General features: G+C 45.0%; 1 protein-coding gene across 2 annotated transcripts in view; it reads right to left on the bottom strand.

The window, feature by feature from the left end:
* The window catches only part of LOC148041560 (DEA(D/H)-box RNA helicase family protein), a 32,681-nt gene extending 13,307 nt beyond the window's left edge, over positions 1-19,374 (bottom strand). The window contains exons 1-4 of one of the 2 annotated variants that reach the window (XM_087680732.1): positions 18,842-19,374; positions 18,036-18,215; positions 17,729-17,797; positions 17,542-17,648 (exon numbers count right to left, since the gene is read on the bottom strand). In XM_087680732.1, the coding sequence (XP_087536858.1) occupies positions 17,542-17,648; positions 17,729-17,797; positions 18,036-18,215; positions 18,842-19,312 (827 nt within the window). In that variant the 5' untranslated portion in view covers positions 19,313-19,374. Of the gene's footprint in view, positions 1-17,541; positions 17,649-17,728; positions 17,798-18,035; positions 18,216-18,841 lie in introns of those variants that run through there. The other variant, XM_087680734.1, reaches the window with a different exon arrangement.
* Between the last annotated feature and the right edge of the window lie 1,159 nt (positions 19,375-20,533).

Raw genomic sequence — 20,533 nt, forward strand, 5'->3', positions numbered from 1 at the left:
CATCTACCTCTACCACACTGGGAGTTGGACCTTCTATATCCGCTCCTAGCACATTCTCATTCTCTATTCCATATTCACATCATGGTGCCTCGTTAGGGGGCATTCCACCTCTTAACATTGTCACCTACCCTTTTCCACAAGTCATTCCGCACTATGGGACTTCATTACAAGGAATGCCACCCTCTAACACAGTTTCCTCTACCTTTCCTCATGTAGGCACATCTTTTTCCTACTAGGACGACTATGATGGGCATCCCCCTCACTACCCTCAGCTACACACATCCCATGACCTCTCACATGCAAGGAATTCCTTCCTCTGCTTATGGTGAATCGTCTCACTTTCCATGGGTCACTCCTACGCAAGGATTTCCATCCTCTGCTCCACATGTCCCTATCCCTCCACCGTGGGATCCTCATGCCGCGACAATGCCCATGCCTCGTCATCCCATGCACACATTTGGATCCAACGTACACACTTCTCGCATGCCTAGTGGGCACTATGGGACCCATTCCCAAGTGTACTTCTTTCCACCACAATACCCACCCGATCCACCTTATTCGAGCACTACTACTGTTGTCTCGTTCAAAAATGCCTTCACGAATAAGACTCGTTTCAACGCGTAGAATTTCACTACTTGATCGAACTATATGCAACAAGGTTGAGTGTCAAGGGGGTCTTTGGGACCTTGTTGTTGGTCTTGAGCCTATGCCTGACCCTCATCTAGCCCACCCTGATTACATCCGTCTATGGAGAGCTCACAATGCCACAGCCAATGTCGAGCTAATGCAAGGTTTGCTTCGTGAGTTTCACTCTCAATTCAGCACTTTCCTCTTGCATGAAAACGTTGAAGCCATCTCATCGACCACTAAGTTGCCAGAGATCCTACTCGACATATAAACATCGACTTTGAGCTTCAAGAATTTTCCATTAAGAAAGGGGATGATCTAAAAGTCAACTTGGCTGAATATCGAAGGTTACTAGTGGAGTTTGCCACTACTAGCTCTCCGAAGTCAGATGACGATTAGGTCACATTCTTCTTTGAACAAGTTGCCTGACAAATACTTCCATTTTATCCAACACATTATCTCACTCCCTAGATTGCTAACCTTCTATGAGTTTAAGTGACAGTTCTTGCATTACGCAACTGCATGATCAAGTCCACGAGAAGTCCTCCACTAACATCTATTCAAAGGGGCACGGGTCGATTGCCGCTTCTTCGAGAGGGAAAACCAACAATGGCAAGAACTTGCAAAATGCAAAGGCAAGCCAAAACAAGGGTAAAATCACTTCTTCCAACGAAAACAAAGACCCTTGACCTTTTTGGCAGCAAATTCCTAATAAAAATAAATTTTGCACTCATTGCCAGAGGTCCAACCATGTGGACGAAGAGTGTCATACCAAGGCCCAAGGTATTCCTCCTAGAAAACCACGGCAAACTACTATGACTACACAGTCTAGTAGGGCTACACCTCCCGCTACTACCCCATCTACTCCTTTAGCCCCCACGACTACTGGACATAAGGCACACAAACAACCTCAACGGCCATCCTACTCTACTCTTGAGGGGTTGTCTGATTGGTCAACTAGCACCGATCCTATTGCACTTTACACATCCCTTCCTAGGCACCCCACTGCACCTTCTAGGACTTCTTCCCTACCTCACCATATGCAATGGTGGCCACACACTTAGCCTTTCATTTTCAAGCCGTCCGCTGCATTTACACACACATACACATTTGCATTATTGCACTTGTGTCTTTAGTTCATTTTTCATTTCACTTTTTGTTTTTCTATTTTAAAGCATCTCACTACTGACCTCTGTAATTGCAAATCTTACTCAAACAGCGCAAGGCTAACATGCAGGTTTGTCTAGTCCTACCTAGGGTGGAGACATGGGATACGCACCATTCCCTTCATGGTTTCATCTTCCTAGGAGTTTTGCTCTTCTACCAATATGGAGGTTTCCCCTCTCGAGGCGGATCATACAGCATCTCGCTTCATGCTATCATGGCAATGACTTCTAGCTCACTCTTCTAGTCAGGATGCTTCTTCTCATCATGGTTCTGGGCACCACATAAAGACTGACGTTTGGCTCCTCTTCCTCCTTCAACATCGCCATTCCAGGTTGAGAGAGGTTCCTACCCTTCTTGGTATTCAGCAGGTTTCAGCACTTGTCTTCGACATCGGCCTTCTCCCCCTCCCCCCTGTTGTGCCTTCACTGTCTGCATTGCATGATTCCATCATCTTTGTACTAGGGCACTTGGGCAAGTGAACAATTTCCCCACAAGGGACACTGTCCAAGTGACATCTGCTACATAAGCATTTCACAACATGTAGCATACTCATTGTGCAGAGCACCACTAGATGGATCCTAAGTTGTTTCCACCGACGGTTTTTACACCACACCACCATTACTTCCTCATCATTGGCATCCTCGAGTGGATGGATAGCTTGTCTGTTTTGTGACGGGTTCGACCTAACTATCTCTTCTCATTCTCCCATCTTCTACTCACTCTACTGCAAACCATCTCTCACTTCAAAAAACCAAAAAATAAACAAATAATAGAAATCAAGCTCATTGTAGTTCCATCCACCTTTGTAGGGCTTGGTAGGCGACTAGGCAACCGACAAGCACCCTTCTTCCAATGCCCTATACTCTCTAGGGTGACTACTTGGACTCCCTTGGTAAGACAACCATCGCCTCTGTAGTCTTAAAAGGCCACTTAGAGCCATCATACACGCTTTGTTCGATGCCCTGACTGCTTTGGGGTGGGACGTCTTGGGCAAACTGGGTTGGCCTTCTTCTCACTCTATTTTGGATTTGAGAGGAGATGTTGAGCTAAGAAATGAATTCTATGCTGATTAGCCACTTAAACAACCCCAAAACAAGCTTAATTTAATGAAAAACCCTAAAACAAAAAGTGGTTCTAGAGAGTTCAATGAAACCCTAATTTGGAAGGATCCATCCTCATCTATAAATAGACAGGCTTCCCCCATTCAATCCCATCTCTTCCGTGCAAGTTTCTCACCCTTGTGTGTAGATCTCAGCCATCAATCTCCCACCACATGGCAGTCCAACCTTCGAGCTGTTGCCATCACCTTGTCCTACTGCGGCGTTCTACTACTACGTTTTACAGTCATTTCATAACCCACTCCACGAAAGTCTTGTGAATCACCAAGCCTAGGTCTTTAATAAAAGACTTCTCCTTCGAAGCTTTCTTAAACTCATTCCATCCTGCATCTTTTGCATAAATTTCATGTATACACAGGTTCAGCTCATCATTGCAAGGGGCACAAAAAACCGACTCATCCTATAGGAACCACATAAAAACCCATCTTTTCAACATAAACCTTCAAATAGGGGTATAAATATTTCTGCTGTCAAACAATGTCAGCTAGCTTTCTACAGTCTGCAAAGCTTTAGTGACAACTGAGTCATGCTTTGAAACAGAATCCAACTATTGCAATTGCTCTTGTTTCTCCTCCTAAAAATATGTTGTAAAAGTTTGCAATAATTGTTTTATATCATCCAAAGATCCCGTAGCATCTCCCATCCTGCAAAACTCTTCTGTAAACCTTTCATGTCAAGTTCCCCAAAGATGTCGAGAGATTTGTCGCGTTTGGCCTAAAACCATACCATTCTAACAAGAAGTGTTTACAAAAGAAAAACAAGAGAATTCATAGAAGAAGGCAAGAAACAATTGAAACAAGTGAAACACATTGAATGGACAAAAACCCAACTATAATTTATATTTGTCATATTGGCTTGGATTTAGTACAACATATACAACCACTTTTAGACGATAATCTTGAGACTACAACTCAAAAAAAAAACACAATTTGATTCAGCCCAAAAGAATGTGTGCTTGCAATACATCAATCCAAACTCAGTACAATGTATTTTTAACCCAAAATATAACTTTAGATATGCATAAACTAGACCAGGACCAAAGCAGCCCATACCCTTTAAAATACCATGTCCTTCCCTTCAAAAGATGCATATTTTCAATCTAAAATCCCTACTTTGAATCACCTACAACAATGTATAAGAGGAAGCCTAAATCTATCCACAAAAACCCCTCAATTGCAATCACAACAAGCAATCGAGTCACCCTAATTCGAGGAAGAGTAATCTTTTTTTCTTTTTCGCTCCCCACCATCACATCGCGAAGCGCCACTCCTCCCCCCTTGCCCTATGCCAACCCTCCCCCCCCCCCTCCGCTCACCCTACGCCCGCCCCTTGTGCCTATCCCGCCCGCCCCCCGCTCTGCCTACTACCTTCCCCCCCCCCCCCCCCCCGTACGCTGCCCCTGCCTTGAAGCCCAGCCAGCAGTCACACCACCAATTTGAAGACAACAATTTCCCCCCTCCCCCTCCAATTGCTCCCTCCCCCTGCAGCAACCCCCCCCCCCCCCGGTAGCATAGCAACGTGATAGGTAGGCTCCCAACAGGAACGCACAATGGAAACCTCTGGTCGGACACTGGCGCATTCTACGAGTGCCCCCCAGTCAAACACCTTGCACATCATCCTCTCTGAGGAACAGCTCTTAGCCGTCCATGCCACAAAGCTAGAGTTGAAAGAAACAACGATCTTTGGTCAGGTCGTTGGACACTCCCCATCGAGGGCCCAGCTACGGGATTGGCTCCACTCCACACTATGCATTGGCACAACGCAGATCGTGGAGGCAGTCCTCATGGACCAAGGGATCTTCATGGTTCAATTCACCTCTGCGGACACACCTCGTGAGTTAGTGGAAAGCTCACCCTATGCCTCCACGAAGGGGGTCATTTACATGGTTCCCTAGTATAGCGGCTTCACAATGGAGACATTTGCGCTCCACAACAGATTTCTCAGACACCCAGTCACCTTACTTTTCCTCGGACTGGCGATAGAGTACCGCCAGTTAGTGGAGGACTTTGGATGGCTCTTCGGCACAGTTCTTCCTGCCTCCTTCGCGAATGCAGTGACAGCTGCAAGAGTCCCAAAAGTACGAGTGGCCGTGAAAGACACAAAGAGTATACCAAAGTTCTTGGAGATTGAGGCAGGAGGTCACTCCTTTAGGCAGCAGGTCATTGTGACTGGGCAACCAAGGCAATGCTTGCGCTGCCACGACTTTGGGCATCGAGCAACAGATTTTATGCGTTTCACAACCAAGGCGGTTCCGCCAACAGGCCCGCTGGTGGACGCTAATGGCTTCATACGGGTCCAGAGACAATAGAGAGGGAGACGGAAAGGGGAGCCGCAACTAGCTCCTCAGACGCAACCTCGACAACAGGGAGCAAGAGAGCAAGTGACGCCCCCTTGACAGAGCGCTCTGCAGCCTACTCCACCCGGCAGGACCGCAAATCCCCCCACATCCACCACCCGCACCACAAACTACCTCACCTAAGATCCCACAGCCCCCAACCCCCCCCCCAACTGACCCTAGCCCATAGCCCTCCCCTTCTAGGGCCACCAGCCCCCCCCCCCCAACACCACCATGTATCTCCAACCATCCCTCGATCCTCTTTCCCCCCACCACCTCCCCTGCCGAGACATCCCCCCTAATCCGCACCCGATTCAAGTGATCCCTCCCAAACCCATCCCCCCCCCCCCCCCCCACTGACCCTAGCCCATAGCCCTCCCCTTCTAGGGCCACCAGCCCCCCCCCCCAACACCCACCATGTATCTCCAACCATCCCTCGATCCTCTTTCCCCCCACCACCTCCCCTGCCGAGACATCCCCCCTAATCCGCACCCGATTCAGGTGATCCCTCCCAAACCCACCCCCCCTCCTCCCACAAGAGATTATGAGCCCACAAGCCTACATCCTCCTCGCACCATTAGTTTTCCCCCTCCCACACAACCACAAGCTTATCTGCCCCTGCCGCCCGTCGCACTTTCTCGAGACAAGCATAGTTGTTGCCACAAGAGTTCTTCCGCAGCAGTGGCCCATGGTCCTACCTGAGAGTTGTGGAGCGCGGAGAGTTCCCACTACCTCTAGAGGTGGGGATCTTCGTGGTTCGTAAGTCAAGGAGCCACAAGAGTTCTTCCGCAGTGGCCCATGGTCCTACCTGAGAGTTGCGGAGCGCGGAGAGTTCCCACTACCTCTAGAGGTGGGGATCTTTGTGATTCATAAGTCAAGGAGGGCAAGGTCCATCTACTAGCACCACCGAATGGACCAAACTACTCTTTTTTCCTTCAGTCCTCTCACTCAAGGGATTGGATGACGACACAAATAGAGGAGGAGTTCAAGAGTCAGGTGGCGGACCACATCTCCCAATGGATGGGAGAATAAGGACTAGCACTCTTTGCACAATAGTGGCCTAGTTGCATGATGGACATTAACTTGTGGGCTGGTGCCGAGATCCCACACTTGAGCATTATCTTTCAAGCCCCTCCACAGTGGAGGGCTCCGAGGGATGTGATCAAGTGGCCCCTGGCACAAGCGGCCCGTTTCTACCAATGTACAGAGTCACGACTTTCAGCTTGATTGATAGATGCATTGATAGTACCACCTAGAGCATCTATCACCCCTATGGTCCGACCGAGGGCTACCATGGGGGATTGGAGTTCGCCATCCAGATCTGCAACAAAGCGTACTTGCATGCCCCATAGTTTCTTCTTCTCATCAATAGCCTCCATATCGAACAAATGCCTGTTCAGCCAGTCACAGGTTTTCCCATGAGCTTACACCTTGCATCCTGGAACGTGAATAGTCTCCACTACAGTGGGGCACGTGGTTCCAAGAAGTTGATTGTTCGGCAAGAGCTGCAACCTACCCTTGTCGCACGGATCGAGATCCTACTTCTACAAGAACACAAGCTCACTCGCACATCGAGGCCCAACGGGTAGGGCAGGTACTCCCGGCCAACTCACACACTTACAGAGAGCACGCCATAGGTGCCCACGGCAAGAGTGGAGACGTATGCACCTCTATTGGCCCGAGTCTCACTACCTATGTACAAGACCACGGGACGATAGTGGCAAGGAGGGTTCTATGGATCAAATTGGATATTGGGGACTCGTGCCTTGGAGTCCTCAATGTCTATGCCCCTACGGAGGTTAGGACACGCAACAGGTTCTGGGTGGAGATCGCGGATGGACTCCCAAAGGTGGACTCCTGGTTTATTGGAGGAGACTTCAACAACCTGGAGGCTTTGGAGAACCAGCAGGGCAAAGGCAGAAACTACCAGGGCATGGCTAGGGAGGAGCAGGAGGCATGGGAGGTCTTTCTACTAGCAGTAGGAGCATGCGATGCCTAGAGAGACCCTACTTTCCATAGGAGGGAGAGGTCTCTGGACTTCTCTTGGGGATACAGGCGACTAGGTGGAGTCCTGTGCTGGAGCGGTTGGACAGGTTTTATGATGGAGAGTGGGGAGGCTCTTGTGGAGGCCAAATTGGGCAGTTGGCAAGCACCACGGTGTCCGATCACTGCCCGGTTCCCCTGACACTTGATTCCCCAGCATCTGCCCTAGACACACGATCCTGTCGAATCCCTGACTCAATCTATAGGAGGGAGGAGGTGACGAGACAGATAGAGCAGATTTGGACCAAGGAGTGGGGCAGGAGGGACCGGATCGCAAAGGAGGTTGCAAAGGTCCTAGCCGAGTCGAGCAGAATCTGCCAACAGGCAGCCATACAAGCCAGGCAGCAGAGCTGGGAGGAGGAGAGAGCACTCCGGAGGGACCTTGCAGCCACGTAGAGATTATTACAAGAGGACACCAGGGGACCCCACCCTCCACGCACAAGAGGTGCGTGCACGAGCAGCCATTGTTGGCCTAGAGGACACGCGCTCGGAGTTCTTTTTCCGCACCTCAGCAGCTTTCTGGGCGCAAAAGGGGGACACAATGTGCAGGGAATTTTTCCACGTGCACCAACCTCGCACCTCAGGAGAGTAAATACGCGGCCTTCAAGATCAGTATGGGAGGACTGGTTCTAGCCTAGATGAGGTGATAGAGATTGCCATCGACTACTACAGATGTCTTTTCCAACAAGAGACAGCCTCAGCTAGAGGACAACGATGTAGACAGCAGGTCTGGGATGACATTCTGTCCCTCGTCACAGAGTTGGGATACTCCCTCCTAGCCCCCTTCACAGAGAAGGAACTAGAGGAGGCTTTCCATACACAGGATGGGCAAAAATGCTCAGGAGAGGATGGCCTCTCTAAGGCCTTCTTCACTACCTACTAGGAAGTGGTGAAGGAACCCCTACTAATGGCCTTCCAGGAGATTTTCACTTCAAGTTAGATGTCAAGGAGTCTTTCAACAAGCCTTATCAATCTTCTCTCCAAAGGGAAGACTAGTTGGAGCTTTCCCAATGGAAACCAATCACCTTGTCAGTGGCCTATAAGGCACTGGCAAAGATGGACTGGTAGGCAACTACGCCCCGTGCTTCCAAACATCATCCATGACACACAGACAGGCTTTGTCCAGGATAGGAACATCCTAGACAATGTATTCACCTTCTTTGAGGTGACAGAGTGGGCTCAGCACAGTGGGTAGAGACTGGCCGTACTACTCTTGGATTTCGAGAAAGCTTATGACAAGGTGGACTGGGATTTCCTAAAGGGCACCATGGTGAGTTTGGGTTTCCCCCAAGCTTGGATTTGCTCCCTCCTAGCCCCCTTCACAAAGAAGGAACTAGAGGAGGCTTTCCATACACAGGATGGGTAAAAATGCCTGGGAGAGGATGGCCTCTCTAAGGCCTTCTTCACTACTTACTAGGAAGTGGTGAAGGAACCCCTACTAATGGCCTTCCAGGAGATTTTCACTTCAAGTTAGATGTCAAGGAGTCTTTCGACAGGCCTTATCAATCTTCTCTCCAAAGGGGAAGACTAGTTGGAGCTTTTCCAATGGAAACCAATCACCTTGTCAGTGGCCTATAAAGCACTGGAAAAGATGATTGGTAGGCAACTACGCCCCGTGCTTCCAAACATCATCCATGACACACAAACAAGCTTTGTCCAGGATAGGAGCATCCTAGACAATGTATTCACCTTCTTTGAGGCGACAGAGTGGGCTCAGCACAGTGGACAAAGACTGCTCGTACTACTCTTGGATTTCAAGAAAGCTTATGACAAGGTGGACTGAGATTTCCTAGAGGGCACCATGGTGAGTTTGGGTTTTCCCCAGGCTTGGATTCACAAGGTCTCCGCACTTTACAGATCGGCCACCAGCAAGGTTCTCATAGGTGGTAGGCGAGGGGAGGAGTTTCGGCTAGAGAGATCGGTCTGACAAGGCTGTCCCCTGGCCCTATTCCTACTCTTTGCAGAGGCAATGTCTCACTTCTTCAAGTCACGTGTGAGCAAAATATGCGGCCTCCAACTTCCAATGAGAGAGGAGACTGAGTTGTTAGACTCAAAGCATACAGATAATACAGCACTCTACATAGAGGATGATGAGTATGCAGATGATACAGCACTCTACATAGAGGACTCAAAGTATACAGATCATACAGCACTCTACATAGAGGACAATTAGTTGATGCTGAAGAGAGTGAAGCTGGCTCTTGAGATGTTCTATTCTGCAACAGGAGCGAAATCAACTGGCGAAAGTCGGTTGATTTCCTCATAGACCCGAACTCTAGCACAGAGTAGAGCGTCCACCTAGGATTTAGATGGGTGAGCAAAGGGCAAACTGTCCAATACCTAGGGTTCCAAGTGGAACTTAACATCAATCCCGCCTAGCAATTTCTTCCAATCCTCGATTCTATTTGGAGAAAGCTAACCTACTGAAGCACGACTTGCCTCTCACTAGCCGGCCGAGCCCAGGTGGTTAACCAAGTCCTAGCGACGGCCTAGTACATCGCCAGGGATTCTAGGGCCAAGGTGGCGTGGGTGGCCATCATACGGCATCAGTCAAAGGGAGGGCTTGGGATCATAGACCCAAAGTATCAGAGTATAGCCCACTTGGGCAAGCTAGTTGTCCACGGCCTCACACCGAGAGGGCAGACCTAGAAGATTCTATTGTAGGAGGGTCTTCATGATTGTAGACCAAGGCTTAGTCGTGAGTGGAGACCGTCCCCAAGATGGATCTTCACGTCACCCCAAATCACCCCCCCCCCCAGATCACATTTCCTACGCGGCTTGCTCCTCATGTAGCAGGACCTCTGTAAGGCCCTAATCCAAAGCCCCCCAAGTTGCTAAGAGGAGATAGACCGTCAACCGGTGATCTAGAACCCCCAAGTTAGAGATCAAGAAGGGGCACATATTGGCGAGCGCCCCTGCATCCAGTGGGCTGGTTGGAAGGCTTTGGCCCGGATTGTACCATCAAGACATAGCGAGAGATGTACAGAATGGTGAACGAGGTACTGCAGCGAGTATCGGGCTGTCAGAGAGAAGTGGAGTTGAGAAGAAGGGAGATAGACACAACAATACCTTAGGAGTGGCTTGGTCCCCCGATACGAGAGCCGATAGAGCCCGAGAAGGTATGGGCTACTAGGTTTTCACCAACAGGCATTCCCCTACAGGTGGCACGTAGAGTGGGCGGCACTCCACCTGGGACCTTCTTCACTGTACAGGAGAGGGGGCGTTTGGCTCTTGATAGAGGGCAGCATGATGAGGGGATAGCTATCCTTTCATGGAAGAGGAGGATCCGGGTGATTGGCCTTCAAGGGAAGAGGAGCTATCCTTTCATGGAAGAGGATCCAGGTGATTGGCCTTCAGGGGGAGACATGGAGACTGAACCCTTTTGTCTTTTTGCAGGAGCTCAAGGAGTAGCGCCTCTGGATCTGAGAGGGCAGGCCAGTTGATGAGCTGGAGTGGAATCCGGGAGAGTAGCTATGGCCGGCCACTGTGATCGCCAAGAAGCCACTGAGGTTCTTGGAGTACACTGCCAAGATTGGCAAACACGTACTGATGCAGGAGGATATGGATTGGGCGTCGTCACATAGCAGGCACTGGGCAGAGCACAGCATCACGGAGCCTTTCCGATGGACCTTCTGGCGCCGCCTATGGGATAGCTCGAGACTGAGCAGGGTATCATATTTTTTATGGCTAGTGATACATGGAGGCTTGGCAGTGGGAAGCTAGCTTGCCCAAATGCAAGAGGGAGATTGTAAATGCTGCACATAGCAGCCTTTGGAAGCCCCGAAGCACTGCCTTTGGTCGTGTGAAGTGGCGCAGCTCGTGTGGAGAGGAGCATGCCGCATCCTTCATCGTGTAGCACCCAACCTTGGATGTATCTCATGGGAAGCGTTCTGCCGGCAGGCAGTCAGCCATGGCCGTCACCTTCTGTATGAGTCTAGGATGCAAGACACGATATTCATTATCGAGACATGGCTGTCACCTTCTGTATGAGTCTAGGATGCAAGACACGGTCAGCCATGGCCGTCACCTTCTGTATGAGTCTGGGATGCAAGACACGATATTCATTATCGAGACAAGGTCGTGCGCAATGGTCAGTTTGGAGGCTCTACCCATCCACTATGTACTGGAGCCCACAACAAACCGCTCTAAGGTATGGATCATAGGGAGTTTTACTGGTTGGCATATCTCAAAGGCGCGTTGTCAGGAGGCTTTCAGCGAAAAGAGACTTTCAGTACAGGGGACCTTAGCAGAGCTTTAAACCTCCATCATCCACTCCCTCCTCGGCTGATGGGATCAGGTGTAGGGTGAGTCCAGGGCTTGTCACGAGCTCCGATGTCATTTCATACACACTTGGGGCGGCCAAGACCTGTTTTTCACGATGCAAGCAGGCAGCCCCAAATGGCGATACATCCCCCCTCCATGGCTCCTGTCACAACTCTATAGAAACAGAATTTGTATCCTTTTTCATTAATTTGTCTATATAATGATTTATTAAATTTATTTCCCTTGCACTAATTAGATATAAAGAAAAGTGCATTGGAGCTGGCCACTGATGAGTGGTCACAGGTTATGGTGGACCCACGCGGTGGGTTAGAGAAAAGATAGTTCACACTTCCACCTATATGACCCGATTGGGCGCCTGTGACTAGAACTCACGCATATCAGGGTTAGACTCGCACACAGAAAGGATTGATGCCTTGAAGTGTGGGCTAAATCCACCAGAACAAACAGTTACAATCAACAAGATGGCATGATCATGAAATGCTTGTATAATGTGCATGTGTGGGCTGAAAGCTTGAAATGCACATTTCTTTGCATAGGAAAGTCACATGAAGATTCGGATACCATTTTTGCGATGTACACGGAAAAAGCTTTCATATGACACCTGTATTGGGGGGGTCCCTAAATTTTAGGAGATCTCTAAATTTTAGGAGGTCCCTAAAATTTAGGAGCCTCGAATTAGCCTAAAAATGCTAGTCCTAAAAAATAGAGATGTCATTCTAAAAATAGTAAGTTCTGTACTCTGACTGTGCTTACTAAATTTGGTTGTTTCTATTCTTGACAGTATTCAACCCAAAAAGGAAGGCCATAGAGAAGAGACAAGTGTCAAGACACTTGTCACACAAGTTTTCAAGTGTCCCACCACTTGTCACATCTCATGACATGTGGCTGGACACTTGTCTTGTGCTACTCCACTTTCCCCTTTTGTACTAGCTCTCCCCTCTCCTATAAATAGAGCTCGTTTTTCTTCATTCATCATCATTTTTCTTTGCTGTAAACTCATGTACAGCACCCACAGATAGCCAGAAACTGGCCCCATCCATCCCCATCATCATCCCCCACTTCTCCATTATCAAATTCCTCCATATTCCCTCTTCTATCACTGCTGTTTTACAAGACAGCAAGCCTGTAAATTCATTACAGCACCTCCTTCTCGAGCTCTTTCTTCCATTTTAGCTACAAGAAGCAAGCCCTATCCATGTACTGCTGATCAACGATGGAGAAAGGCTGAATTCCCCTTTTTCTTCTCTCATACTGTAAAGAAATCAGTTCTTATCATTGCATAATAGATAATGCATGTGTGTTTGTACATCTTTACATGATCTTGTGAGAGTGAGAATTACTTCTTCTCACTCTCAGGTTGATTGTAACTGAGCTCTTCCCTAAGGGACTTGGGTTGAGCAGAAATACATTCCTTCGAGGGGGGTTTGCCCATCTTCAACCCTCAATCTTGTCTCCATTACTTTTACATTTTCATGGCTGTAATTTTGTGAGTAATTTTCATTTTCAGCTTTAAGTGTTCATTCTCTTTTATATTAAGTCTCGAAAACAAGCGAATATCATAATTGTTAAGCATACTACATTGTTCGGGGCGTTTACAGCTCTTGCCCCCATCCCCCCTTGACTGCCTTGAGAGGCTTGTATACATGATGTATTTGTGACTTTCATCAGCTCCAGCTAGTCTATCGAGCATGAGCACTCCATTGTAATCAGTTTTTTTAAGTAATATAATCGCCCACATTTTACTTGAAAAAAAAATAATTCGAGAAAGAATTTTCTAAGCAAGTAGTGAACAATCTATTATGTCTGTAGAGATTAGTTCATAACACTCCAGAGAGACTCAATCACTCTTCCATTTGCATCAATCAATCACAATCAATCTTTTTCTGGTCAAGATCAGTTAAGCTCTACTTTCTTCCAATGATAAGCGATCAAAAAGCATACACTTGCTAATGATTTTTCCCAATCTTTAGTACGTGCCTGGAAAATAGGCCAAGAATTGCACACCTCTGAGGCTCATCACACTGACCAAAACTCTACTACTACTTGTCGAAGGTCATTAACTTGGCCACCTGTTGCCTAGGAAAGGTCCTATCACTTAGCATACAATACTAATGTGTAAACTAACTTTAAACATACTAACAAATAATCACTGAAACCAGCCTTCCTTCCATGGATAGGTGGTAATTCCCTAATTACAACTTAGTTACAGCAATAACATTTATTACAAAGCTGAGAAATGTAAATTAACTTACAATCTTAGACAATGGACACCCTGTTGGCCCCAAAATTAGTGCCGCTTTTGTATTTCTTTCACTTAATTGAAGAAGAAATTGATGTACAATGGGATTCTCCCAATCCCTTTCAATATTCCAACTCCCCTTTTGCTGTCCAAAATGACCAACAAGTATTCAATTTGATTTGCCCCTTGATTTGGGCACTCAATTGGCCTTCACCTGCTTTGATGGAGATGGAAAATGCCCTAAACTCATTGATTTACTAGTCCGTCCACTTAAATTTGACTGAAATAGTTTCAATTCAGTTGAATCCAAGTCTTGGAGCTTCCAATTTCTGGCACGCTTCCCGAAGCTACTGCTAAACCCTAATTAAATTAGGGTTTACAATGGAGAAATTTGTAATTTCTCAACCTTTGGTGATCTCAATATTGTAATCTTCAAAGCAAGGCTATAGAAAGACTGCAAGATAAGAGATAATACTGAGAAGAAAGTAAATTCACACTTTCTTCATGAAGAACTGAAGAAAATCAATCGTTTACTATTGCAGCCCTGTCCCGATAACTTGTAGATGCAAAGAACTGAAGAAAATCAGTCATTTACTATTATTGCCCTATCTCAACAGCCTGAAGATGGTATCACTTGTTGTTGATTAGTCTTCTCCTGTCCTTGGCTACCCCAAAAGATCCTCCAATGGCTGCAAATCAAGCAAGCAGCATCTCTTTTTTCTCTCTCTTGCAGGCTGAATACACTAAAATGCCTCTCTCCAGCCTCTAAAGATGTTTTTCAGTCTTGCTTTGGCTTTTTTAACAAGTTGCAGTCTTTCCACATAATTTTTCCAGCATTATCCATAATTAGATTTTAATTTTTAATTTTTAAATACTGAAAATTAATCTAATAATTATTTTGGTACCCAAAAAAATAATGACTGGCCAATAAACGAAATTGGTTAGACAACTTCCATTATCAAGTGTCTTTGCACCATCTTTGACCATCAAATTGATGTTAGGTATCATTAAACGTCACTTCTCTAATGTCACCAACTTATAGCCAAATGAATGACCGAAGACAACAACTAGCACCAAATACCATCAAGGACCTGTGTGGCATAACTTATAGCAACTTTTGCCTTTGACATTCCATGATTTCCTGGAGTCCCGAGCTCGTAAATTTACTCTAACCCTAGTTACACCTCACATATGCAACATTTATTTAACCATGTAATTAAAAATTAATCCACATGTTAAGTGAGGTTTCAAAAATACATCTCCTCATGACAATCACCAACTATTTAGAATTCAACATGAACTATGATAGATAAGTCCCATAAGTGCATAGAGAAAATTTCATCACTGAAAAATATCTCATAAGTTTTTAATATGTTGACATGAATCCACATGACAACGACAATATACTTGATTGTTGAAAAACATGTATTGGTTATTTTATATGCCATGTTGAATTTTAACTACGTGCAATTAAGATCACTAGCCATATTTCAAGAGAAAAGTTATCTCATTAAAATGTAAAATGAACTTAATAATACCAAAATGTGAAATTAAACATCACGAGTATCTCTAACTAAAATGAACTCTAGAATTTTAGTTTCCCTAGCTTTTAGCATGAAGACCATTGCACTGGCAATGAAGGATTTGACATTGAACATGTGGCATGTAGTGGATAAGCGTACAAGCTATATGGTACAAGAGCCAGGCAAAAGTAAAAAAATGCACTCTAAAGCTCTTGTTAAATTGAAAGTTTGCACCTTAAAATCAAGTAACATTGAAAGTTTCACCCAGTAAGCAGCTCACTTAGAACACTTGAGTTATAAAGCAAGCCCTAAGCTTAAGTTTGCTCCAATGAGCAGCTCACTTATGATTGATGACTGTCATGTCGAAAGTGGTGCAGCAATGAAAGCATAAACAACATGCTGAAATAAACTGCCGAAACACAAGACGAGAAAAATAAACACAAATACATATGAGAACTTAGATGTATGCCCGAGACACAGAATCCATATCGAACACAAGGCAGCAACATACAACAGTGAATCACTGGCTGTGTGGGCACCCTGGCACCGGCTCCTCTCTCCTCAGAAGAATCCACAAATGATGGCTGAAGTACTGAAGAGGAGGAGGAGCCCTAGCAATATATAGGCATAAAATGGGGGGAGCATTAAATGCAATCAGTCAACATTTAATGTTGATCGGCCAGCATTAAATGCTCCCTAGCCCTAAAAAGGACACCAAAAAATGCTAGTAAAAATACTACAAAAATGTATAGCCTCTACAGCACAGACTCACACTTGAGCTGATAATCTGCTAACATGTCATTGATTTAGTCATTAATCAAAAACGAGAATTAATTAAGGAGCAACTAGTTACTCATTTGGAAAGTTTATATTGGTTATTTGAAGCTCTCCTCTCATTTTGAGCCCTCCAAGTTTAAAGACGGTCATTTTTCTCTTCTTTGCTCCAAAAATTGCATGTTTCAATCATGATATGGGAAATCCATTGGGCAACTTTGTAACTCCATTTACAATAAGTTATTTTGTCCTTTTTTAACTAAATATCAAAAAAACTAGTTATTACACCACTATGAACTAAAACCCTTTATTTTCCTCTAAGATCTCAAGCCTGGTCTACATTCTAAACAACTTTGTCGCAAAGAAAGTGGCATTCTCATAGTTTCATCTTGCAAGAAATCCCTCTGTTCGTGAGAAAAACAACATGGAATTGCATGAAAATTATGCATGATAGTTATTTGGGCAAATGCTCCCCAAAATTGGATATCTCGAAGCTCAACCTTACCATGATAATGATGTGACAACCAAGCATGCAAGTTATAATGAGTTATCCACATAGCCACAGTTTACTTTAGACCCAAGCTCACGATAGATGGATCCCCTCCTAATCTAGGTAACAAACCTCCCATCAATACTTACAATAGTCATCCTTGGAACCCAACCATACCTAGTACACCCTAGTATCCACCCATCAATTAGCATCCCAATGGACTATCATTCTCTCTTTGTTTACTTACTCCTTGCTCCATCCATGTCACTTGTAGAAACATTGTCATAATGCATAAATATGGCTCTTCAATGACAACCAAGATTATTGCATCATTAAAAGGTTCCAACCATGTCTCTTAGATAACAAGCAAGATGACTACATGATTAAGGGGTTCCTTTAATAAACCAATATACCTATGTTCAAAGCTTGGATACATGTATGTCCTTTGTAGATTGTCCTTTCCTATAAAAGGTCCGCTTGATCTTCCAAAATGGCACAAAATCAATTACATTGAACCATTGCTTTGATTGTGCATCACTTTGTAACTCTTTTCTTTTGCACGTGTTACATTGCCAAGTCAAAAGAAATAAAGGATTAAGCTAGTGGTCTATTTTATTCAGCCTAAAGAATGTCGCATATTGCATGCTCGTGTGACCTAAAGAATGCAACATTTTGTATGCTTGTGTGACCATGCTTTAGGAGGGTGCCCTTTTGGTTGGCCCTTCATTGTTGGCAATCCAACTTTTCCAAAATTTCTTTGATCTTTTGAACAAACTTCAAGCAGGTCATATTGACATGGTTGGGCAAACCATTTTCTGACTCTTACTTTTTCATATATGCATTCCACAAAGCATATATAACTTAAAATGCATCTATTCTAACCTAACTTTTAAAATAAAAGAAAGAAAACCAATACTGCGAGATTCAAGTAAGTCACATACTGCACAGCAAGTTCTCGTGTTGGTGTAAGAACTAAAACACGTATCGCAGGGATCCTTCGGGGACGAAACAAGAGTCTTTCAAGTAAAGGTAGAGCAAAGGCAGCAGTCTGCATGCACAGAACAAAGCAAATGAGTTCCACCCACTATCAAGCTGAAAATGACAAGAATGAACATTTGTATCACATACTTTTCCAGAACCAGTGACAGCACTCCCACAAATATCTCTGCCTGTCAGAGCCAATGGTATGCATGCTGCCTGCAGCCCCCAAATGTAGAGCAATATTTCTTTCACATTAGATGAACTAGCTATACAATCAACCTCAAAAATAAAAAGTTATGACTTATGTAAAGACATATCAAAACATCACTAGCTCAATCATGTAAATGGCCTAAAAGACATTCATGAAAATTTCAAGAGTACATATTGGCTTCTATTTACAAGCAACCACAATGTTATAGCAAGACAACACTGAACATTAGATTTGCATCATTGCCTGAATGGGAGTTGGCTGTTTGTACCCCAGAACATCGCATGCATGCAAAAGGGGCCGTGATAGATTAAGCTCCAGAAATGATTTGCTGTCAAATTTGGCACCTTCTGCTGATGAAAAGAAACTGGAATGCTTTTTCGCAGCCTTCCTCGATGGCACTTGCAGAACTGCCTGATGACTTTTCTGTTGAAGGAATAAAGACATATTGTAGTCCTTAAAATAATGCAGTGTCACAAAGTATACATTTGATGCAATGTATACAATAACTGAGAATTGAATCCTGACGCATTTAGCAGGCTCAGTTAGCTAATAAAATAAGTTTTGCCTTATTATAAGACTGCAAGACCTCATTCGATTCATCAACAGTTAGCATATTTTAATGCAAAGAGCCAGTCCATTTAAAGACATGGTCCACACGCATCTTCAAAAATCAATGGTCCACACACTTGCTTGTATAATTGATGGAGACATTGCAATTAGCTGATGCCGTCTGTGGAGCTCAGGAGTATTCTCAAGAGATCACACAGAGTAAGATCAAACACACATGATTGAGATGCATCCATGCAAGGTAGAGTACCTGTACTTGCTCCTCGGTTACTTCGAGCAATGTTGCCACGTAAAATAATTCACAGTAAAGGACTTACTTGCATCACACATTACATGCATCTTCTACTTAGTTTCAGTAAAAGAGCTGACAGGATGTGTGAACAAGAGCCATACAATTCAAAGCTTTCAGGATTCGTCGGTGAAGTGTGCCCTAGCTTGAAAATGTTACATTATGGTGATGCACTTGCTTACAGAAGAGGTACCTTGCCCTTCTCAAGGCGACGACTAGCTGCCGGTTGGTCATCTTCTCCTTCCAAGTCACCACTCTCATCGTCATCCTGTCTGTCTTCTTCGGAGGTAGAATCACTGCCATTCTCTTCTTCTGCTTCTTCATGGGGAGCCTCATCTTCATCATCGCTCCCTTCAAGTTGTTGTTTGTATTCTTGTTCTTCGTTCTCGTGCTCCTCCTCTTCTCCTTCTTCTTCTTCTTCTTCTTCTTCTTCTTCTTCTTCTTCGGCTCCTGTTGCTTGTCTTTTCCCACGCAGCTTATTTTTTTTCTTCAGCCTCGCCTGGGAGATTTTGTGGTCGATGGAGGTGGTCTTTCGCTGCATGTGCTCCTCTGCGACAGTGTGGGAGTAGCCTGAAAACTCCCACGGCGAAGCGGAAGCTGCTGCCGAGCGCCGACGAAACCTGGCTTCGTCGTCATCCGAGACGAAGCTGAAACTTTTGTTCATGATCGCGGGCTTTGGAAATCAAAAGCAAAGCGCCATAACCCTGAGGCGCTAGGCCCTCCTTAACACTTCTATAACAAACAATCCCTAAGGAGATTTAAGCATGCATATTTACGTTTGGGCCACCAGCCAACGTTCACCCCAAAAAAAAAAAAAAGCAAGGCTTTGTGTTAATGTGACATCCTTTCCAATTCTTTCAATTCGATTAAAGCTGGATTCACAAAGGGCGGCGATTAGAACAAGTTTTTATTTTCCTTTCACCACTATCTTGTTCACAAAGATTGGCAGAAGATGAGTCAAATATGAGAATGAAACTTTCTAGCTAAAAGGCAAAGACCTTTTCAAGCTTCTACCCTTCTTCCAAACTAGGATTCAATGAATCATTGCCACGGCAAAGATTTTTGCCTTCTCATTTCAATCCACCCTAAGTTTTTTAAATGTGAAAATGTAGAGTTCATAACAATATTTATAACTAAAAAATGTGAATTGCCACTCGCATCAAGTCGGATGATTTGCCAAACCTTCCATGTTTCATCATCTATTTGGCCTTAGTCCCCTAGCATTTCATTCCTTGAAGGAATGCAAGCTACATCATTCATCCGTTTCTTGATTATCTCCATAGCATGCTCGTTTCTCTATGGTCCCAAAAAGGTGAGGAACATCCTCGTCAAACATCCCACAAAAACTGCAAATCAGAGCACATTTTCCAAATTTAGCCAAGTTGGACTTAATTAGCAAGCCCGTGACCACAACTCACCAAACCATGAAATTGAGTCTGTGAGAACTCATAACATTACTAGCATCCTTGAATCTTAGCATCCATCTCTTCAATTTGTTGTTTGGATACTTCTTCCATTGCTCTTTGGCTTTTAAAACAAAAAGAATTTATAACATCCTTATACTTTTCATCCTTACATCCACAAATAGGTTTCCCTTGGAGTGGGTGATGTACCTTATCCAAGGGTCACTACTGGCAAAGGGAGATGTGGAGTCTGGACCATCCCTCTTATAGCTTATGTAGAAAAAGCCCTAAAGTTAGGTGCTCTCCTTTACAAAGAGTCTAATGTTATGACTTGTTTTATCTACTCCAAGGAGCCAAAGGTTGTCAGTATTCCAAATATCCATCTACATATTAATGCCTTTATTATTTAGGGCCTCAACATGTTGATGCTACAAGCAAGAGGGAGTACTTTTGTATTACTTGAAACTTGCTAAAATAGCCAA

The sequence above is a fragment of the Lygodium microphyllum genome, chromosome 1 (genome assembly GCF_053477565.2).
Source record: "Lygodium microphyllum isolate KBCC chromosome 1, Lygodium_microphyllum_v1.1.10, whole genome shotgun sequence".
NCBI classification, from domain to species: domain Eukaryota; kingdom Viridiplantae; phylum Streptophyta; class Polypodiopsida; order Schizaeales; family Lygodiaceae; genus Lygodium; species Lygodium microphyllum.